This window comes from Staurois parvus, unplaced genomic scaffold (genome assembly GCF_062004578.1).
Source record: "Staurois parvus isolate SC_StPar_1 unplaced genomic scaffold, SC_StPar_1.0 ptg000544l, whole genome shotgun sequence".
Classification (NCBI taxonomy): domain Eukaryota; kingdom Metazoa; phylum Chordata; class Amphibia; order Anura; family Ranidae; genus Staurois; species Staurois parvus.
In genome coordinates this window covers 808,927-832,902 of record NW_028318340.1, presented here as the reverse complement: position 1 = coordinate 832,902, position 23,976 = coordinate 808,927, and the positions used below count along the sequence as shown (strand labels likewise).

Here is a 23,976-nt window from a genome sequence, read left to right as displayed (position 1 = left end):
GGAGGGTATAGAAAGAAAAACACAATGAAATACTATAAAAGTTACTATAATTCTATATAATATATATAATATTTTTTTGTGACGAACATCCACAAAAGCCTCACTGGGTGTATTGTTTTGTCTTCAACAAGGACTATAAGCAGAAGTTGCACTTTAATATTTGCCGATATTCAATTTACTTTGGGTGTGTTTTTGGACACTTATCACTCATTATTTGCCTCATTTAGAGTGTGAAGTTATCGCTGTTGCATATTGATTTATGCTACAGAATCACAATATTACATGGTTATAGATTGGGTGATAGTAGAATACATTTATGGGATAGACTATAGCACTGTATTATATAAGGGGTCTTTGCTGGCTTCATCATTTTAATTCAAGTGGGGATACTGAAGAACAGCAGTTTGTGAACATAGGAGTTTATTGTATCACAATTTTTAGTACTTGTAGCATGGAGCCCTTTTACCATTATATCAGTAAGTAAAGTATAAATTGCTTTTTTTGCAGGGAGATTTATGGCAGGGGTGCTAAACCATTTAAAGAGCGAGGGTCACTTCAGTAATTTTGGTAACCAGTCGCAAGCCACAATGAAATGAAATGGTTCAGAAATGCAAAATTTTTCATTTTGAGTAGCATGATGAACATTTTCCTCCTGCAGCCACAGAATGCAAGAGGGAGAGGAGGAAAAGCCAGCTTTCAGCAGTTGCAGGAGGAAAATAGAGAGGATCGGTTCCTGCATATGCCACCCCCGCCATCCCTCCCATCCAAGTGTAAAACAGAATATGACAGGGAGGCTGAACTGGCCCCCTGGAGCATGGGCTGATGCTACACTACCCACCCCCTAAACCAAACGTAAACTAGCCCTTACTGTCCTGAGCCTTCTAAATGGCTGCTTTCACACTGGTGCATTGCGGTATAATTGCACCGCGAGTGTAGCGCAGTGCACCTGTAACATTCCTGCAGGTTAGCGGTGCTTTGCCATAAATTTCTAATAGATCTTGAGGGTGTGGTGCACTTTCTGAAAGCGCACCAAAATGCCTACATGCAGCTTGAGGTTGAGGACCACAGATTGAGCACACCTGATTTATGGTCTTATGCAGGCCATAGACGGGTCGTTTATCGGCCGACTTGTCGTCCGAACGAAAAATTGGCCGATATTCACACCATTAGTGGGGCAATGCCGTCGGCCGTTTTTCATGGATCTTCTCGTTTCTTTTTATCTGTCATGCTGGAAAATCTATGAAAAATGGCCGTTTTTCGTAAGCATTGGTGGCAGCAACGATCGATTTTTCATTTATCGGCCGATAAACGGCCCGTCTATGGCCAGCTCTAGAAATAAGGAAAGAGTAGCTTTAAATGCTCCAGAGCAAGAAAGAGAAAAAGAATTGGACAGGATAGAAGGCAGATTGCTGTGTAGTTTGGTCTCTGGAACCTGCTCATGGAAATAGTGAGCAGGTTCCCTGGCCATCATTCCACGTGGCTAGCATGTTGTTGGATGGAAAGTTTATTCAGCACTGTTGGTAATCTGGAAGTGAGAGTGAGCTTTTTTTTTTTTTTGACTGTGGCTGATGTACTTATAACAATTTAAGAAACCCTTTGAATGAACATTTGCTTGTGAATGTGGTTCTACGATTTTGTTTCAACATGTGTTGTAAAGGGCATGTTGGAACTGACTATAGAGAGATCACTGCTGTGTTGCCATTTAATGAATATTTCCCCCTTTATACACATACACCAATGTTGTCATCTTACCAGTGGACTGTGTAGCACCATTAGGTGAATAAGGGGGTGGAGGAACTGTACTCGAAGTGGTGGAACTGACAGCAGAAATATGTGTACCATTAATATATGCACCTATAGAAGGAAAAAACAATATATCAAATATATAATTTACAATTTTTCATATTTAAACATTTGCTCATGTGTTCTACTCTATGAATTTACTACATATTTTACTTTATGCTTTTAACGTGCTTATGCAAGTAATTTTACTAAATTAAGTTACATGTATAATATTTTGAAATGTACTATGAAATATGTCATATTAAACATGAGAAAAAAGAACTTTTTTAACCTATCCTTTGTGTAGAACGCAGTACTCAACATTAGTAGCCCACGGGTGTCTATTGGGCTGGCTGTCCTAGTTGTTAGGCAAACAGATCTTGGGAGGAACATTGATTGGAGAGGTTAAAAAACTGTTGCCGAATGTTACTAGTCTACCATAAGAGAACCAACCTTCCAAGTTCTTACTCCATTAATTCTAACTTTTTTGTCCCAACAGCAGTCAGGTTATAGCATTTAGCCTCTTCTATTGTCTATAGGCAGTTCCTAAACATCTGTAGAACCTTAGAAGCTATACGCATTTAATTGGTCAATTTTATAGAATTAAAGTAAAAGAAAATACAGCAGGCTATTTTAAAGCATTGACTAAATTGTGAATGTAATGCCGTACACACTAAATTATTAAAGCGCAGCAACGGTGCTGTTGATTGGAGCAGTGTAGGTGAATGCCAGCCCACTTGGTCGCCAAGTAGCTGCATTGTGTTAACGAGCTGCAGTCTAACTGCTCTATGTGCTGTCAAAACACTATTTTAACCTTTACTCCAGAATTTAACAATTTCAAAAAGGAAAAATACAGTAGATCTATCACTGCATATGCAGACTGATTGCATTACAGTAATAAATCACAAAAAGATCAATTGATCTTTAACAGATAAACACACCACTATGAAAAAAAAAAACAAAAAAAGACACACGGGCAGACAACATATACAAAAAAGAAATGCCTTTTTCATTATCCTAAATCTAAATCTGTATTGAGTTATTCAGATTTGTGTTATCTATGGTTACATTTGTGATATACAGAAGGGTGTAATTGACTAACAGTATTAGGTTCAAATATAATTTACTATTACATTCAGTATTTATGGCAACAGTGAATTTGTGTTAGTACACCAAGAGTTACAAATCATGGGGGGTTTGCAACATGGGAATTTCCTCTAGTAGGCATCAGAGAGCCTTATAAACTTTCTATATAGCAGTTATTTGTGTATTTTACACAAACTAAAATTATGACTTTAAAGTCAAACTCTGGCGAAAACAATCCTCCCTTCCAGTGGGGCCAAGCCTCGGCTTCCACGATCTCCCTTGGTGCAGTTTAGACTGGTCCCCGCAGCCTCTTTTCCCCTACACGCCAGCAGTCATGGATCCTCTGATGTTATCAAATACAATGCAGGGCCTATAGCCACGGGACAGTACACAAGCTACAGCATGAGAGAGGAGTTCTGGCTGCTGAGGGAGTAATGTAAGCTCCTTTTTCTAGTACCTAAAATATGTATTTAGCCCTTTCAGTGCGGGGACAGACTTACTGTTTGGGGCGAATTTTCCTTTCCCCTGGAGATCGGCTTTAACTTTCCCTTTTCCAGGTCAAGTACGTAAAACATTCTCAGTTTGTAAATGAAAGTTTGACTAGCAAGTCTCACAAATGTTTAGTAAATGTAACCTAGTCATTCTGCATAGTGCAGACCAGTAACCAGTATTGTTTAGTGCCTGCTGAAGCTTCTGGTGAAGTCTGAGAAAAGCCTGTTACAGCCTGCATTTCCATGCATGTACAGTATGTTTTCAAAAAAGCTGAAGGGTGCTCAGAAGGCTTCAAGAAAACTGCTTGATATTTTTAAAGGTCACATATGCACAAGCATTTTAGCCTATAAATGTTATTCTAAACAGCCTCAATTCAGCAGGCATTTACCAAGTTTCTTTTGAAACCTGCTAAATGCCAGTTAAAGCTACAACCTGCATTTACATTAAGATCTGTATAAAAAAAAAAAAAAAAAAAAAAATCACAACCTAAGGGTAAAAGGGTGCTCAGGAGGCTTAAATAAATAAAAAAAAAAAAAAATGTGGTCTTTTCAAAGGCTAAGTACACATCTGAAACCTAAAGTGGTTGTAAAGTCTACATTTTTTTTTATTAAAGCAATAAACAGGTTTATATTTGCCTGCTCTGTGCAAGGGAATTGCACAGAGCAGCCCCTTACTGCCTCTTTTATGGTCCTAGAACGGTCCGCTCCTCTTCTGCGTGTTCCCCCCATTGCATGTTGCTTGCTATAGGGACACATGTGCAGGCACACTCCCAAGCCAGGCTGTGCGCGTCCACAAACACACACAGCACAACTCAACCCCACTCCCTGCTCTCTTCTCACAGGATTTGACTGAAAACAAATGGCTCCCGCTGCTCTCAGCAAAGCCTGTAAAATTGGGGGAGAAGACCTGTAGCTGGGCACAGTGCTAGATCGATGGAGGAGTCAGGTAAGGGAGGGGGGAACAGACAGTGATTATATTTTTTTTTTTGCCTTAATGTGGAATATGCATTAAGGTAAAAAACCTTTAGAGTTTAGAACCTCTTTAAGCTTATAGATGCTAGTCTGAACAACAAGAATTTACTAAGCAACTGTGGAGCTCAGCTCAGCCCAGCCAGGTAGTCTCCCACAGCTTTCAAACACCAGGGGATACCTACTAAGTGCCCATTGAAGTTATAGCCACCACTTTTAACAGTCCCAGACTGTAGCTGAAATGTGCTTTTAGGACTTTGAAAAAGCTGTTCTGAGCTTTGGAAATGCTGACTGCGAGGTTCTTTAGTCTAGCGTTTATAAACTTAGATATATAAATATGCCTGTGTATTCTTATACATTTTAGATCTACTGAAAAAAATGGATGCAGTCAAGCCGAGGGTCACGTGCCAATTTTTGTGTCAAATATACCAGCAGTCACGATTTAACAAGGTAGCACAAAATGCAGCACTCACAGCAACCAGATCTACAATGCATGACTAGCATTAATAAATGCAAGATAAATATACCTGTGGGTTCTTCACCAAAGTAATACTGAACAATTGGTGCAAAGCTAACAGTCACATGCGGATTTGTTTTTTCCTTAATGTCAAACTTACCAGTAGTTACTATATAACAATGTAGCACAAAATGCAGCACTCATGACAACCAATCAGGTAAGGGGAAGCCATAACTACAAAGCATGAACAGTAACATGTTGCAATGACATACTGCACTTTGCATGATGAAAGGTCCACAAAAAACAGACAATCCAGCTATGGATGGGCAATGCTGGGCCAAATTCGGATACTTTTTGGTGATACCAAATCTCTTCACCAAAGTTCCTGCTTCTTCCATTCTCATCATAAAATAAAAAGAAGCTAAAAACGTCACACTGCCAAGAGCATGTGCTTTGGCTGATAACAGTCAATTAGGATTTAAGAAACAGAAATTCAGTACTGGGTACAGCATATCATAAATCAAAAATTAGTGCACAGGTAAATCTGTGATACTGGAAAACAATCAGATTGTCAAAATGTGATAGAACTGGGCTGAATCTCATTAAAGGGCAAGACTGCCATATTAATTCTGATTACATTTTACAAAAAAATTATGTACAAAATACAAAAAAAAAGGGAAAATATTTTCTAAAAGGAAATTTGTAATAGCTCATGTAGTTGGTAATAAGCTGAAAGTGTCATAGAATAGAATCTGAAAGAATTCATAAAAACTGTTCAGAGTGAGAGGATGTCTCATTTCTGAAGGCCCATCACTCTACCTCCTTCCTTCCATCATTCAGTAGTGTCTGGGGTATCTGCTAGGCATTCAGTGGTAGCTGGTGTTGTGCAGAACAGTGATCATTTGCAGTAAACAGAATAAATTTAGTTACTGTAGTTCTCGTTTTTCTTAGCCCAATCCCGACAATTCGAACTATTGGCTGTTGCCCCTCCCCCTTCAGATAAACTTTGACCTTCTCCAGAGGTACTTAAGTTTGACTGTTCCTTCTTTACCGCCATTGTCTTCCCATAGTAATCTAAAAAATAGAAAAGCAAGACAAACAAACAGAGCCCTGACACAATTTCATGCAGTTCTGTGCATGCTCACCATTCTATACAGAAAAAACCTACATGACATTAATGTGCACCATGACAGGTTCAATAATTATTGGGAGACAGTTCACTGGAAGCCATTGTCATTAAAACACCTTACAATCCAACTGCCACAAATTTCGGAAATTGGGGAGCTAAGAATAATGTACTGTTAAAGAGAGATTTTAGCTGCCAATCTATTGTTCCAATTAGCATAGTGTACCCAGAAATTAAAGGTCCAGTGAGCAACACAGACAATTTTCTGTTCTTCAGTTTTTATACCTTTAATCCAAGTAGGTCTTCGATATGACACAAGTGTCTGAATGTGCCCATTTTATCCATAGCATTCACCTCAAACTGTACCTGTTACTATACAAAGGCCCCTGCAGACAAGGTCCTCTGTGGGCTAAAGTAAGCATATGTGCCAAGTGATGACCTCCAAGCGCTTACCTTGTTCTATTGCATTTTAGATGCTCCCTGCTCCTGTATACAATGTAGGAACAGTAATGTAATGCAGGACTTGGAAACTCATTGTTTCTCCACTGTATACAGTAGAAGGTGCAAAAGGATAGCAACTTAATGCAGTCATGAGCAACAGCAGCAGGACTTTGAAATATCCTTCTCTGAGACACAGCCATGCCCTTTCAGGCACTTCTCTTGTTCTGAGCATTGTGAGGATGTGATCAAACTGGGTCAAGATTGTCGCAAAAGTGGTCCCACTTTAAAGCAGAGACATTATACTAACTTCTCCTATTTTCATTAAGAGCTGCAGTACCTAGAGAATCCTCTGCATATGACATGCTTCCACAAGTGTTGGGTTCCTGGTCCCTATGAATGCTACGGTTCCTTCAGCTGACCCCCTACATCACCACTCTGTCCTGTAATGACATAGATGCCAACTAAAAGACCAACTGGTTCTCAGCAGGAACCCAGAAATGTGAAGGAAATATTCTTTGGGCACTGTAGATCTTAAAGAAACTGAAAATTAGCAATGTGGGTGAGATATAATACTGTACCCATTCTTTACAGGGGAACCTTTTTTTCTATTGTTTAACTTTGTAGGAGGGTGGCTTTAAAGTGTTACTAAACCCACAACAGTAAAATCAGTCTGTATATGCAGTAAAGAATGCTTGTTATACTCACTGTGAAACCTAAGGGGTTAATCCACTGCATTGTGTAAAAAGGCTGCTTGAGCCCGACTTCTCTGATCTTCCCGTTCTTCCAGTGTCCCAATCTTATCTCCTGATAAGACATATTGTGCAGAGTCACTCTGCACATGCTCAATTTGGTGTGTATTGCTAGCGAGGGTATTTTTTTTATCTTGGGTGAGTGCATGTGATCAGCAAAGGGCTAATCAGCACTGTCTAGACAGAGGTCAGGGTTTCTGCATCCTCCTAGAGCAGAATGAAAACTCCCCCTACAAACTTTAACATGTGCTCTGCTGGACACGGATAGAAGTTACAAGATTGCTCTAACTGCTGATGAGAAAAAGGTATTTAGCAGTTTATATTTACTAAAACAATTGCGTTTCCATGTTGTGTGTACTGTGGGAGACCAGATATAGTGAACACAGGGTCCTGGGTATAGTAACACTTTAAAACACACAATTTGCAAGAAAATTAGGTACTTTTCCATTTAAAAGAGACTTGCATTAAAAGAAAATACACCAAGCTGCCATTGGTAACGCCTTCTTTTAAAAATGCTAGTTGCCCACCTGGTGTGTTGAGTCACAAAACCAGAACAAGTCTGCAGATCAGAAGTTTTTAATTTCTTGACTTCATTAGTCGAACGCTTGTTCCACATTGGTGATTGAGATCGGACAAGCAACCAGTAGTTTCAGAGGGTACTGAGGCGTGCCAAGCTCTATTTTCAGGTTTCCTTTAAGCACAGGCTTTAATATTGGCATATCACACATGACAACTGCCTCTTTTTTACACTGAGTATTGTTTCATTTCACACTTTCATGCCTTTGAGACCTGACACAGACTTGCCTTCCCCTCTCCTTGTTGTCCCATTATATGATACAGTGGGGAACATGCATAACAGCTTCATCATGATGTCAGGAGCATGCAGTTATGCATCATGGTGAAGTAAAAATAGGAACATAAAATAACATCTGATATTTTGGTATAAAGGAAAAAAGGGTCAAAGAAAAAATATACAAAACCTAAAATGTGATCATCCAAAGCCATCTTTCTGGTTGTTCGATAGTGTTGGGAGAGACCCTTTTAATGACAAGTATGAGCTCTGAAATTCTAAAGCTGCGGCACTGGAAGGAAAGGTCTCCATCTACAAATGCCCAAAGCCTCTGATCTAGCCCTGCGAGTTCCACTGATGAGAACCGCTAGCAAAACAGACTTCCACACTGTGTCAGTTTCTTTAGAGGAAGTGTAGGACAGTCATCACCTCCTGCACGTTCCAGCAGGATTAAAGCCAAACTCTAGACATATTTAAAATACACCATTTGAGATTTAGTGCCCAGCCATACAGGTGCGATTTGGGAAACCGCACCTAATGAATGTGAAAGTCAGTACCTTAACATTTGCGATTTGCTGCAGTGCAATTTCTAAAGTAGTTCTTGCATTACTTTTTCTGTAGTTTTGTTGTGATTTCACATACATAGAATATAAAGGAAATTGCACTGCAAATTGCAAGAAATCATTGAAAATCTTCACAACTAGCAAAAAAGTCTTCAGAAATCACGTTGAAACTGCACACAAATCGCAGCAGTATGACTGGTGACTTGGGCCCCTCTTACACAGATGATCTGAACAGGTCCATCTGTCCGTTTTTTAGGCAGACCTGATGGGACAGTCCATGCATTCTTGTGGACAGGTGTGTGTAAACAGACTTGATTTCATTTACACCCACCTACCTCCAGGTCCAATCCATTCAACTAAAAAAAAAATATATATATTTATTTATTTATCGAGTTTATATAGCGCCAAAGGGTTTGCTCAGCGCTGTACAATAGAGGGGGGGACAATACATGAAACAGTACAGCAACATCAAACAGCACACAAGGGGTAAGAGGGCCCTACTCTTTCGAGCTTACAATCTAGGAGGGAGGGGGTAGAGGCACAGGAGGAAACAGCTGTGGGGGATGGAGTGGTAGGAGGAGGGAAGGGCAGCGGCTGTTAGGTGAGGGTGGGGTAGGCTTCCCTGAAGAGGTGGGTTTTCAGGGAGTGCCTGAAGGTGAGGAGGGAAGGTGACAGTCTGATGGATTGGGGTAGTGAGTTCCAGAGGATGGGGGAGGACTTGGAGAAGTCTTGCAGTCGTGCGTGGGAGGAGGAGACCAGGGAGCAAGATAGAAGGAGGTCCTGAAAAGAGCGAAGGGTACGGGTAGGGTGGTACCTGGGAATCAGGTCGGTGAGGTAGTTAGGGGCAGTGTTGTGAATGGCCTTATAGGTCAGAGTGAGCAATTTGAATTTAATGTGTTGGGCAATGGGGAGCCAGTGGAGGGAGAAGCAGAGGGGGGTGGCAGAGGTGGAGCGGCTGGTGAGGTGGATGAGTCTGGCAGCTGAGTTCAGGATGGTCTGAAGCGGGGAGAGTTTGCACTGGGGTAGGTCGGTGAGGAGGGAGTTGCAGTAGTCAAGGCGTGAGATAATCAGGGAGTGTATGAGTAGTTTAGTGGTGTCTGGGGTAAGGAAGGAGCGTATCTTGGCGATGTTTCGGAGGTGGAGCCTGCATGTGTTTGTGAGAGATTTGATATGAGGTTGAAAGGAAAGGTTTGAGTCCAGAATGACGCCCAGGACCTTGGCTTGCTGGGCGGGATTGATGGTGGTGTTGTTGGTAGTGATGGAAAGGATGGGGGGGGGGGGGCGCGGGCTGGGGGGGAAGACGAGAAGCTCGGTTTTGGAGAGGTTGAGCTGGAGGAAATGGAGCGACATCCAGTCAGAGATGTCGTTTAGGAGGTGAGTGATGCGGGCAGAGAATGTGGGGGTGAGGCGAGGGGTGGATAGGTAGATTTGAGTATCATCAGCGTAGAGGTGGTAATTGAAGCCGTGGGAGTGTATGAGTTTGCCAAGGGAGGAGGTGTAGATGGAGAAGAGAAGGGGTCCAAGGACAGAGCCCTGGGGGACCCCAACAGAGAGGGTGGGAGGTAAGAGGAGGTGGCATCGTTGTAGGAAACGCTGAAGGAGCGTTGGGATAGATAGGACGAGAACCAAGAGAGAGCGGTGTCTCTGATGCCAAGGGAGAGTAGTTTATTAAGGAGGAGGGGGTGGTCGACTGTGTCAAAGGCCGCGGAGAGGTCTAGGAGAAGGAGGACAGAGTAGTCGCCTTTGGCTTTGGCGGTTAGTAGATTGTTGGCGATTTTGAGGAGGGCAGTTTCAGTGGAGTGTAAGGGACGGAAGCCGGACTGTAGTGGGTCAAGGAGGTTGCTGTCAGTTAGGTGGGCGCTTAGGCGATCGAAGACCAAGCGCTCAAGGAGCTTGGAAGTGAGTGGCAGCAGGGAAATTGGTCTGAGGTTGTTGAGGTCAGTGGGGTCCAGGGAGGGCTTTTTGAGTATGGGGGTGATGTGCGCATGTTTTAGGGGGGAGGGGAAGACGCCAGTAGAGAGGGAGAGATTGAAGATGTGGGTAAGGGAGCGGATGAGGGAAGAGGGGGGTGACCGGAGGAGTTGAGAGGGGATAGGGTCCAGGGGGCAGGTAGTGAGGCGGGCTTCTGAGAAGACTCTGGTGACTTCCTCAGTGGTAGTAGGGCTGAAGGAGTGCAGTGATGGGGGGGTTACGGTAGGCAGGGCCTTGGGTGTGGTGGGGGGCAGTGCCGTTGCGAGGTCAGAGGAGGGGAGAGATGAGTGGCAATCTCGTGGGCGGTAAGTGAGGTACTGAGTGGAGGAGGGGGGGGGGGGGGGGGAGAGAGCAGGGAGTTGAAGGTGGAAAAGAGTCGGCGAGGGCAGGTGGAGAGGGTGTTGATCAGGTTAACGAAGTAGGCCTGCTTGACGGCGTGGAGGGAGGAGGTGTAGGTGAGGAAGGCAGATTTGTAGAGGGAGAATGCATGAGGGGACCTGGTTTTGTGCCATAGTCTCTCCAGCGCACGACTGCGACGTTTGAGGCATTTAGTATGGTCGTTCTGCCATGGTTGGAGCGGTCTGGGTTTGATGTTGCGTGTGGTTAGGGGTGCCAGAGAGTCTAGGGTAGCTGATAGTGAGTCGTTGTACGCGGTGGTGGCTAGGTCAGGACATGACAGTGGAAGGATGCTGTCGTGTAAGCGGTCGGCAGCCGAGTGGAGGGGGGCCGGGTGCAGGTTGCAGAGGTTGCGGCTGGTGATGGTTTGGCACACTGGGGGGGGGGGGGGGGGGGGAGTTAGGGGAAGGGGAGATGGAGAACGTGAGGAGGTGGTGGTCGGAGAGAGGGAATGGGGTGTTAGTGAAGTGGTTAAGGGTACAGAGGTGGGAGAAGACGAGGTCCAGGGTGTTCCCATTGATGTGGGTGGAGGACTGAGTGTATTGTGTGAGCGCGAAGGAGGAGGTTAGGTGGAGGAGTTGGGAGGTAGCTGGGGTGTTGCCGTTGATGGGGATGTTGAAGTCCCCGAGGATGATGGTCGGTAGCTCAGAGGAGAGGAAGAAGGGAAGCCAGGCGGCGAAGTCATCCAGGAAGCGGGCTATGGATCCGGGGGGCCTGTAGATCACTGCGATCCTTAGGGGGGTGGGTGAGAAGAGCCGGATGCAGTGAGCCTCGAAGGAGGAGAAGGTTAGGGAGGGGGGGTTAGGGAGGACCTGGAAGGTGCTCAGCGGTGATAGGAGCAGGCCGACACCACCACCTTTGTGACCGCTCAGTCTTGGTGAATGGGACCAGACGAGACCTCCATGGGAGAGTGCCGTATATAATCAAAAAAGGAAGGAGATTTAGCCTCTTCCGTTTCAGCGGATCAAATCATTGGGTAGTCAGTTGTAAGTGGACAGCGGAGTCCTTTTACTTCCAGCCACCCATGGAGCAGGGTGCGCTCTGTCCGTGTCCACTCTGCAGAAACTGAGCAGACATAGATGTGACATCCACCCACTCTGCTCAGCAGGGGATCTGTGAGATGATCACCTACTGATCAGAATAGAATTCACCATATGTGAAAGAGGTCTTAGAAGAAATACCTGAATCATTTCAGCAGCACTCAAAATGTCAGCCAGTAAAGGCTGTACTGCAAAGTGCTGTCACTTAGAGCACTGAACATACTTACACATGGGATGATCTCTATGTATTGCTCTTCTTTCTGGAACAGAGTGAGGCAAGTTCTGGACTAGGCTTTATAGCCTAAAATGATTGTAAACCTACGATTACTATTATATTTTTAATAGGAAATATGTCATACTTATCTGTTTTGTGCAATGGTTTTGCACAAAGCAGCCCTGACCCTCTTCTCGGGTCGCCCCGACTTCTTCCCCGTCAAGTGACCCCATAGCAAGCTGCATGCTATATGGGCACTCTCGTGTGCTTGCTTCCAGAGCCCTGCTCTGTGTGTCCATACACGCAGATGGTGGCTCGGCCCTGTCCCCCACTCCCTCCTCACTGGCTGTGATTGACAGCAGCAAGTGCCAATGGCTCCCACTACTGTCTCTCAGCCAATGAGGAGAGAGCTGCTGCTCTCCTGCACATTGTTCAACCGAGATTGGGCTCAGGTAAGTATAGGAGGTGGGTCGGGGAGAGAGCAGACCACAGGTGTTTTTCTTTTACCTTATTGCACAATATGTATTAAAGGTTTAAAAAAAAAAAAAAAAAAAAACCATTCAGCTTCACAACCACCTTTTGGACCATGTTATACCTGTATTTAGGGTGTAACATGTGACCTGATGCAAATGGGAACCTCCATCCCCACAGCTGCTGTGAATGAATAAACTACAACTCAACCTGTCACCATGGTAGTTTTCAATGGAAGATGAATTCGGTGATCATTGCACTTGTAGTCCATTGACAATTTCTCTCTCTCTAACCAACTCGGTACAGACATGGAGCTACAGGAAGAGTCAGGGCCTTGCACTGAATCCAATCACAATATTCCCCACGCACATGTTCCTGAAAATGGCTATTCGGTAGTAATGGGTGCTGCAGTGAACACAGGCTGGGAACCGTAGACAATCCAAGCGAAGAAATGTCACCAGCACACCAAGGAATCCTCAAGAAAGGGACCAAAGCTTTAGTCTTACTCTGTACCATGTGACCACAAGAGTAAAACTATGGACCCTTCTTGAGGAACCCTTGGTGTACTGGTGATATTTTTTCACTTAGTGCCTTGCATTGCGCCCGTGATTCACTGATTGCATTTGCAATGCTTTGCAGGCTGACTTGCAAGAAAATAATGCAGATTTTTTGTTGCAAATATATGTGCATTTATTATTTGTTTTTTGGTAGAAGGTTGGCATAGCCTTTAACTGCAGTGTAGTGTGCACGGAGATCCAGCACGTCGGTGCTGTTTAGAAGGTGTTTCTGGATCAGAAGTACAAAACCTTTGCTGGTAGTAGAGTTCACACACATGTATTTAAATATGTGAATTGAGCTACAGTATTTACCTGGAGTTCATCTCTGACATAAAATCCAGGGGATGGGGAAACTAGCCAGTTTAGCTTTCATCAGAAGATGGAAGTAGTGTCATTGGTGGAGAATATAGTGCGCAACCTACAGGTGGCCGATCTGATTTCTTGAACTGCACATATAAGGGGTATTTACTCTCATCTAACATAGTATACGGTACAGCATTTCCACTACCACTGAACAGTCAACTTGCCCTATTCCAATTGCTAATAGCGTAAAAACTTCTGAAGAAGGTCAATATTTAGCTGCCTTGCAATCCCCAATTCCTCAATAAGGTCTTGTTTACATGGACATACTACAGTGTACACTCATGTGAGGGCCATGTTTACTCACAGGGGAATGCACAGGTGTTCTCATTCATTTCAATTGGGGATGCAGCAGCTGCATGGACATTGCTGCTGCTCCCAATTTGACATCCATGCCTGTGCATAGCCCCGAACACACACTGTCTGCATCTGTGGCTGTGTCAAATTGGGTGCAGTGGTTGTGTCTGTGCAGCTGCTGCATCCCAATTGACATGAACGGGACTGCCTGCACCAGGATGCACGAAACACTTGTGCATCTCTGCGTTGTAAACATGGCTCTTGCATAGGTGTATGTTGTAGTGCACCCATGTGTATTAGGCCTAAGACTTTAAAAAGAGGATATGGACAAATTACTACTTCCTCCCACCAAGGTTTCTGTTAAAAATGTGTATCCCATGTCAAAGAAGAGTCATGTTACTCTTTATTTAATCTAGTCACCAATTTCATTAGTAGCCCAAATTATTTTGTAACGTATATTAAAATTTAAAGCTGAAGTTTAATCTGCTTATAGCTTGCCTGGTTCCTCCCTTCATTTTCAACATGCATCTAGAATTCTTAAATAATTTTAATTCAGATTCAGTGATGTCATCATTGGGTCTATGTGCTTCTCTATAAAAATATCTTGAAAATCTCACTGCTCTCTGTTTCAGTACTCCTGTCAAAAGTGCTCAGCCAGCTCCTGGGAGGAATTCTACAAATATCAAAATTAAATCATGGGCAGGGATCAGCCTGGTGGAGTGGGAGTTCCTAGCCAGACGGCATTTGTTTGCAGACCGCCCTAGGTACCCACATATAGTTCTGGGCCTCCATGACTGAAAGAGCTGCAATCTAATAAATGAAATTGGTGGGTCAGGGACAATCAGAGGAGTAAAGTGCTAAATGATGCTGGAGGTCCAGCCAGGAAATGAAGGCGGGCTCTGTCTGACTTGCTGCAGCTACAAGTTAGAAATAAATGAGAGAGTTAAAATTTACATTTTAATCTAAAATCTAAAATCTAGATATTAGAATTATCAGGACAGGAGAGGAGCCTGTACAACAGTGCAAGACTGAAGGTAAGGCAGGAGTTCAGCTTTAACCCTTCGGTTACCAGAGCAATGTTTTCACATTCATGTTAAATGTACATTATTGGCTAGAAAATAAATATTATATTTTTATGAAAACAAAGGCCCCATTTAATAAAAAAAAAAAAGGATGGCAGCTACAATTTAGGACACATAATATTTGCCCTACTGGTTAAAAATAAAAAAAAAATCTGTATTTTCAGAAAAAAATGCACTACAGTGAATTTTGATACACACAAAAAACACAACATAATCCTCATTTTTGGAACAAAATAAAAATGAGGTTGCGTCAAGTAAATAGACACCAAAACAGCATGAAGCAGTGTAAAATGATACCCAAAATTATCAATAAACAATGCTTTAAATGTCTTTACAGCTCATCACTTTAGAGTTAGGCCACCTAGGGACATACAACATAAATATCAGGCATATTTCCTGCCCAGAAGCCACAGATATTGGGTACAGCTACCACGCAGACATGAACGGCTGTACGTAGCTGTATGGGGACATACGTTAGTACTAAACATGTCAAGCATACAGATGATTTGACTATACAATAGATAGACTAACACTTCCTGTCTATTTGTTTGCATTACCGGGCTTTGGACTTGTGGCAATGACATCAGTTTGAAAGCTTTCTGAGATCATTCAGAATTTGAGACGTGCATTTGATCTGCAGTTGAAGTCATTTTGATCTGCTTCAAGTGGCTTTTGCATTCCCGTAGACTTGCATGGAAGTGCAAAACCCATCAGACCTGAACAAAAGTCCCTAAACAGCCCTAAATGAACGTAGTCTTATTCAAACTTCAATCTAAATCCACCCAGAGTTTCCAACTGCCCAACCATAGGAGTACAAGAGTTCACACAGTACTTCCGGTCTTCAGGATGTTACGATCATGTATACAGAACTGAAAGATGCTATTGCATGCTTACTCTGTGAGCAAGGCAAGGCAAGCTGATTAAATATTATGTATGGCAACCAGAGAGCGTTTTTCTTGCCTTTTTGCAACTTTGCTACATTTGGGAAGAGCTATATATCTTATGGGGGGGGAGGGAAATGAGGATTTTAGCAGGATGAACACATGTTGAGTAAAAAACGGCATGCAGCAGGAATAGAAATGAACATAAAACACAGTAGGAGAGGTAAAGTGCCATACAGAATAATTCAGAGAGCGACAAGAGGAGAAGAGGAAGGCAATGAACCAAAAGCCTAAGCAACATGCTTAGTGCAATTCTTACTGATCAGTAGAGATACTAATTGCCAATAATCAAAACATGTTAACAGGAATACACGATACAGATTTTAGATTTACATCTGTTAGTAAAAAACAAAATCTTATTTGGTTTACAGCTCTTTACACTGGAATCAGCAATTCTTACTTGGAGCAATAGTTGGGTGAGGCCGGCAAGGTGGTATCGGGTATGGTATTGGCCTGTGCGGATTATATGTTGAAGGAGCCTACAGGAGGAAAAACAAATTAATATTATAATAATAAAACACACACACACACACACACACACACACACACACACACACTTTGCAGCTATAACAGCTTCAACTCTTCTGGGAAGGCTGTCCACAAGGTTTAGGAGTGTGTCTACGGGAATGTTTGACCTTTCTTCCAGAAGAGCATTTGTGAGGTCAGGCACTGATGTCGGACGAGAAGGCCTGGCCCGCAGTCTCCGCTTTAATTCATCACAAAGGTGTTCTATCGGGTTGAGGTCAGGACTCTGTGCAGGTCAATCAAGTTCCTCCACCTCAAACTCGCTCATCCATGTCTTTATGGATCTTGCTTTGTGCACTGGTGCGCAGTCATGTTGGAACAGGAAGGGGCCATCCCCAAACTGTTCCCACAAAATTGGGAGCATAAAATTGTCCAAAATGTCTTGGTATGCAGACGACTCAGGAGTTCCCTTCACTGGAACTAAGAGGCCAAGCCCAACCCCTGAAAAAACAACCCCACACCATAATCCTCCCTCCACCAAACTTTACACTGGGCACAATGCAGTAAGGCAAGTACCGTTCTCCTGGTAACCGCCAAACCCAGACATGTCCATCGGGTTGTCAGACAGAGAAGCGAGATTCATCACTCCAGAGAATATGTCTTCACTGCTCTAGAGTCCAGTGGCGGCGTGCTTTACACCACTGCATCTGACGCTTTGAATTGCACTTGGTGATGTAAGGCTTGGATGCAGCTGCTTGGCCATGGAAACCCATTCCATGAAGTTCTCTATGCACGGTTGTGCTAATCTGAAGGCGACACGAAGTTTGGAGGCCTTTAGCTGTTGAATCTGCAGACAGTTGGCGACTTCTGCGCACTGTGCGCTTCAGCATGTACTGAGCCCGCTCTGTCATTTTACGTGGCCTACCACTTTGTGGTTGAGTTGCTTCCACTTTGTTATAATACCACTATTAGCTGACCGTGGAAAATGTATTAGCAAGGAAATTTTATGGATGGATTTACTGCACAAGTGGCAACTGATCATGGTACCACGCTTGAATTGACTGAGCTCTTGAGAGTGACCCATTCCTTCACAAGTTAGTAGAGGCAGTCTGCATGCCTAGGTGCTTGATTTTGTATACCTGTTGCCATGAAGGTGATTGGAACACCTTCATCCAATAATCTGGAGGGCTGTCCCAATACTTTTGACAACATAGTGTGTGTGTGTTTATATACAGTGCATTCAGAAATTATTCACATCGCTTAACTTTTGCCATGTTACCAGCCTTATTCCAAAATGGATAAAATTCATTTTTTCCTCAACATTCTATAAAGAATACCCCATAATGACAACATAAGTTTGTTTTGAAAAAAAAAAACAAAACAAAACAAAAAAAAACAACATCTGTACATAGGTATTCACAGCCTTTGTTCAATACTTTGTTGAAGCACCTTTAGCACCAATTACAGCCTCAAGTCGTTTTGAGTATGATGCTACAAGCTTGACACACCTATTCTTGAGCAATGTCTCCCATTCTTTGCAGTACCTCTCAAGCTCCATCAGGTTGGATGGGGAGCGTCAGTGCACAGCCATTTTCAGATCTCTCCAAAGATGTTCAATCAGGTTTAAGTCTGGGCTCTGGCTGGGCCACTCCAGGACATTCCCAGAGTTAGCCCGTAGCCACTCCTTTGTTATGTGGGCTGTGTGCTTAGGATCGTTGCCCTGTTGAAAGATGAACTGTCGCCCCAGTGTAAGGTCCAGTGCGCTCTGGAACAGGTTGTCAAGGATGTCTCTGTACATTGATGCATTCATCTTTCCTTCAATCCTGACTAGTCTCCCAGTTCCTGCCGCTGAAAAAAATACCCACAGCATGATGCTGCCACCACCATGCTTCACTGTAGGGGATGCTATTTGCCAGGTGTTGAGTGGTGCCTGGTTTCCTCCAGACATGACGCTTGGCATTCAGGCCAAAGAGTTCAATCTTTGTTTCATCAGACCAGAGAGTTTTGTTTCTCATGGTCTGAGAGTCCCTCAGGTGCCTTTTGTCAAACTCCAGGCAGGCTGCCATTTGCCTTTTACTGAGGAGTGGCTTCTGTCTGGCCACTCTACCATACAGGCCTGATTGGTGGAGTGATGCAGAGATGGTTGTTCTTCTGGAAAGTTCTCCTCTTTCCACAGAGAAACGCTGGAGCTCTTTCAGAGTGACCATCGGGTGCTTGGTTACCTCCTTAGCTAAAGCCCTTCTCTGCTGATTTTTGGCCAGGTGGCCCGCTCTAGGAAGATTCCTGGTGGTTCCAAACTGCTTCCATTTACGGATGATGGAGGTCACTGTGCTCATTGGGACCTTCAGTGCTGAAGACATTTTTCTGTACCCTTTCCCAGATCTGTGCCTTGATACAATCCTGTCTCGGAGTTCTACGTACAATTCCTTGGACTTCATGGCTTGGTTTGTGCTCTGACATGCACTGTTAACTGTGGGACCTTATATAGAAAGGTTTATGGCTTCCCTAATCATGTCCAATCAACTGAACTTCCCACAGGTGGACTCCGAGCAAGTTGTGGAAACACCTCAAGGATGATCAGTGGGAACAGGATGCACCAGAGATCAATTTTGAGTGTCATGGCAAAGGCTGTGAATATACATGTGCTTTTTGGTTTTTTTTAATAAAAATTGCAAAGATTTCAAAATTAACTTTTCACGTTGTCATTATGGAGGTATTGTTTGTAGAATGCTGAGAAAAAAAATTAATTTAATCCATTTTGGAATAAGGCTGTAACTTAACAAAATGTGGCAAAAGTTAAGCCCTGTGAATACTTTCTGGATGCACTATATATAAACATTTTCACCACGTCAATAACAACCCATGTAATCCAAACATACAAAGAAACCAAGACAAATAAGTTCAGAAATTAAGTTATGTGTAATAAAATGGAATGACACAAGAAAAAAAGAAAGTATTGAACACATGAAGAAAGGGAGGTGCAAAAAGGCATGGAAAGTCAAGACACCAGTTTAAATTTTTTTTTTGTCGGTGCAAATTATTACCAGCTGGTTCAGTCTCAACTGATGGCCTATAAAAAGGTGTCTCATTACCCAGGTGTCATACAACAAACATCTCATGATGGGTAAAAGCAAAGCGCTCTCTCAAGAGCTTCGCAACCTTATTGTTGCAAAACTGTTGGCATTGGTTACAGAAGGATTTCTAAACTTCTGAATGTTCCATTAAGCACTGTTGGTGCCATAATCCGGAAGTAGAAAGAACATAATTTCACCATAAACTGGCCACGATCAAGTGCTCCTAGCAAGATTTCTGACAGAGGAGCGAAAAGAATTATCAGAAGAGTTGTCCAAGAGCCAAGGGTCACTTGTGGAGAGCTACAGAAAGATCTGGAATTAGAAGGTACAATTGTTTCAAAGAAAACAGTAAGTAATGCACTCAACCGTCATGGCCTGTATTCACCTTGCAAGACCCCACTGCTGAAATAAAAGCATGTTGAAGCTTGTTTAAAGTTTGCTGCACAACATTTAGACAAGCCTGTGAAATACTGGGAGAATATAGGCTGGTCAGATGAGAACAAAATTAAACTCTTTGGATGCCATGATACACACAATGTTTGTAGGTCAAATGGCACTGTACATCACCTCAAAACACCATATCAGCAATGAAGTTTGGAGGTGGGACCATCAAGTGGGGCTGTTTTTCCGCATAGGGTACTGGCAAACTTCATTTCATTGAAGGAAGGACAAATGGGAAAAATGTACCGAGACATGCATAATAAAAATCTGCTGCCATCTACCAGGATGATGAAGATGAAACAAGGGAGGACATTTCAACAAGACAATGATCCCAAAACACAAAGCCAAGGAAACCTGGTTTCGAAGAAAATAAATAAAGCGGCTAGCATGGCCCAGCCAATCACCTGACTTGAATCCAATAGAAAATCTATGGAAAGAACTAAAGATCAGATTTCATAGAAGAGGCCCATGAAATCTTCAAGATTTGAAGGCTGTTCGTGTGGAAGAACGGGCCAAAATTACACCTGAGCAATGCATGCGACTAGTTTCTTTATACAGGAGGAGTCTTGAAGCTGTATTTACCAAAGGATTTTGTACAAAGTATTAAATAAATTTCACTTAGCGAGTTTAATACTTTTCCCCTGTGTCGTTTAATCTTATTACACATAACCTAAATTTCTGAACTTATTTGTTTTGGTTTCTTTGTATGTATGAGTTGTTACCGACATGTGATGAAAAGTTCATGTCAATAGCAGCTAGCATATATTTACATTGAAAAGGACTTTGAACCTTGTGAAAAATTACCTAAAGCAATTCATATTTTCAAAGGGAAGTGGCTGGTATTGTTGAATGTCAAGCCACTTATTACAGGTCTGAGAGGTGTAATGGGTTACCAACTAGAGATGAACAGGAACCATAACAAAAACATCACTATTTGTGCTTTACCAGGCTTATGCTGCCTGTCCACCACTTTGCAGAAGACATTAAAACAAAAGCAAATTATCTCTTTTGAGTGATACAGCAAAATGTCCTGCAGAAAACCAACTGGTGGTGTTCAAGAAAGTATTGGAAATGTCAGCGAGTAATCATAATCAATTGCCAAATACACAATCACAACCAATTCTTAATCTAGTCAGCAACTTTTATTTTAATTTTTATTGTATTATTTTGTTTCTACTTACTGGTTTACATGGTCCAAGAATCCTGGCTGCAATTCCTTTTCCTTCATTTGTTTCCTCTCCATCTTTTCTCACTGGGGTTCCCTAAAATATAAATAATGTACTTTTCCATTAAGGTGGCTATGAAAATGTATTTTTCTAGATGCTACTGGGTAAGTGGGAGCATGTGAACTATTACCACGATGTAGTGCTCAGGCCTGAACAGCTAATAGCTCAGTCACTGTGAACAGGAAGCTTTTACAAAGCATTTGCAGAGCTTTCAGTAAGCTTAGTTGAAGCTTTTAAGGTATCCAACAGATCTGTTTTGTAAATGTTGAGCACAGATCCTAATGGGAGTCTTGTCACTTTAAACAAGCTGCTAGCAGGCTTCACCACTACTTTGAGCTTTGTTGAAAGCTTGAAGAAGCCTGCTAGCAGCTTGTTAACGTGACTCCCCAGCAGTCCCATTAAGATCTACACTGCTCAAAAATATTAGAGGAACACTTTGAAAACACATCAAGTCTCAATGGGGAGAAATATCATGCTGGATATCTATACAGATATGGACTGGGTAATGTGTTAGGAACGTAAGCATGCCCCATCGTTTGATGGAAATGATCAACCTACAGAGGACTGAATTCAAAGACACCCCGAAAATGAAAGTGAAAAAATGATGCAGCAGGCTAGTCCATTTTGCTGAAATTTCATTGCAGCAACTCAAAATGGTACTCAGTAGTATGGCCCCCACGTGCTTGTATGCATGCCTGACAACGACGGGACATGCTCCTAATGAGACGGCAGATGATGTCCAGGGGTAATTTCTCCAAGATATGGACCAGGGCATCACTGAGCTCCTAGACAGTCTGAGGTGCAGCCTGGCAGCGTCAGATGGACCGAAACATGATATCCTAGAGGTGTTCTATTAGATTTAGGTCAAGAAAGCCTGGGGGCCATGCAATGGTATCAATTCCTTTATCCTCCAGGAACTACCTGAATACTCTTGCCACATGAGGCCAGGTGTTGACGTGCACCAAGAGGAACCCAGGACCCACTGCACCAGTGTAGGGTCCAACAATGGGTTCAAGGATTTCATCCCGATACCTAATGGCAGTCAGAGAGCCATTGTCTAGATTGTAGAGGTCTATGTGTCCCTCCATGGATATGCCTCCCCTGACCATCACTAACCCACCACCATACTAATGTGTCATCCTGGAGGAGTTGGACTGCATGTGCAACCTCTGTAGGGTCCAGGTATCGCCTCATGCTACCAGTAGTGACACTGACCCTAGCCAAATGCAAAACTAGTGAAAAAAAGTCAGAAAAAAGATGGGAGTAGGCAAAAAATGAAAGTGGCCTCCACCTTGAAAACCATTTCTGTTTTGGGGGTTTAATTTTTGCCCATCTAGTGCACCTTTTGTTAATTTCATTAACACCAAGGCAGCTGAAACTGATTAGCAACCCCCTCTGCTACTTAACTGACCAGATCAATATTCCAGGAGTTTAACAGACTTAATGCTATACTCTGATTAAAAAACGTTCCTTTAATTTCTTGGACAGTGTATGTACAACATTACAAAAAGGAGCTGAAGGGTGCTTTAATGGCTTTAAGCTGCTCAAAATTGGCTAAAAGCTTTTCAAAAGCGTGTTAAAAGTGTCTTAAAAGCTTGCAGTTTACACTACACTTATACAAGCTGAAGCACAAGTGAAACAGGCCAAATACCACTTACGATGGAGGGAATGATACCATCAACCATGTAAGCTCCATTTGACATAGAGCTTACATGATGTATTGTTGTGGCTGCAATGAAAGCAGTGAAAGTGCGACAGAGGAAAGCAAGTTAAGGGTGTGCTTTAAAGAGACCCTGTCACTTTTCCCTAAATGGAACAATAGTGTTCATTACTGTCATTCTGCTTTAGGATGTGTATGAACCAACCTACACAGTTTATTCTCTCTCCCTTCTCTTTCCTCCACTCTCCGGTTACTTTTTCACCCTCTCACCTACAGGACTTCTCATGTGCCTCTCCACTGCTCTGAACGCTCTTTCCCTGAACATAAGGCCCTTTTCAACTTTACAAACAATATATTGCAGCTTACCAATTCTTAGTTGTGGTGGCTGAGAACTGTTTAGGTATATTTTAGGGAATGATAGCACACAATTTCAAGAATTGATAACCCATACAAGGATTTTCCAAGGAAAGATCCTTTTCTTCTCATTGAGAAGTGGATGACAGTAATGGGCAAATGCGTTTGCCGTTTTTGAGGAAATTGCTAAGTAAACAGTAATGGACCCTGGCGTAACTGCGGTGAGGCAGAAGCTTAACTACTTATAATTCTCAAGGAAGCATCTGTCATTTAGCAGTCACCCCAAGACAGAAAAAGCTTTGAATGAAATTAGGTAGATCCCATCCCAATTATAATTTTCAGAAAACCTAGTCACGCTAGCCTAGTTTATACAATAAATGTCTCCAAAAATGGGTTCTTCATATATTCATACAAGTATCCTGGATCCTGGTCCTATTGTGTTATAAATATATGGTAGTGTACAGAATGCAGAGAAAGATGCATCCAAGTTCTGGTTTGGTGCATGTATTTGTCATTTTACTGGGAAATCTTGTCAGTTTACAAGTTACAAAAGTTGTCTTTAAATGATTTGGGAAAGTCACCAACTGCACCCAGAGTTTACCAACTGTTTAAAAATCGACACATACAGTATAACCAGTGTTCTTACGGGGAAAATTCCATTAAGGCGACTAGGTCTGCCCTTAGGGTATGGGTTTCCAGGGATCATCCCACAAGAAGAAATCATAGCATTTGGAGCTTTGCAGCCACTCTTCGTTGCCTAAGGAAAGAAACCCACAAAAGCATACATTAAGCCACACTACATCCAGCACTGGCTAGTCAATGCAAGAATTTTAACAAAATTTATATGCAGATTTAAAAATTATTTATTAATTACATTATCCTTTACCAAGACAACTGGGAACAGAATGACAAGTGAGAATACACAAAGTAAAATTCAGAGCCTCAGGGAACATGTACGCTCCAAATTGGACAG

The 23,976-nt window shown here is 42.7% G+C and overlaps 1 protein-coding gene across 3 annotated transcripts in view; it reads right to left on the bottom strand.

Moving 5' to 3' along the window:
* The window catches only part of PROSER1 (proline and serine rich 1), a 77,044-nt gene that overhangs the window by 15,979 nt on the left and 37,089 nt on the right, over nt 1-23,976 (bottom strand). For 2 of the 3 annotated variants that reach the window (XM_089690813.1, XM_089690812.1), the window contains exons 7-11: nt 23,650-23,760; nt 20,945-21,025; nt 16,184-16,262; nt 5,716-5,859; nt 1,753-1,854 (exon numbers count right to left, since the gene is read on the bottom strand). In XM_089690813.1, the coding sequence (XP_089546939.1) occupies nt 1,753-1,854; nt 5,716-5,859; nt 16,184-16,262; nt 20,945-21,025; nt 23,650-23,760 (517 nt within the window). The remainder of the gene's footprint in view (nt 1-1,752; nt 1,855-5,715; nt 5,860-16,183; nt 16,263-20,944; nt 21,026-23,649; nt 23,761-23,976) is intronic. The other variant, XM_089690814.1, reaches the window with a different exon arrangement.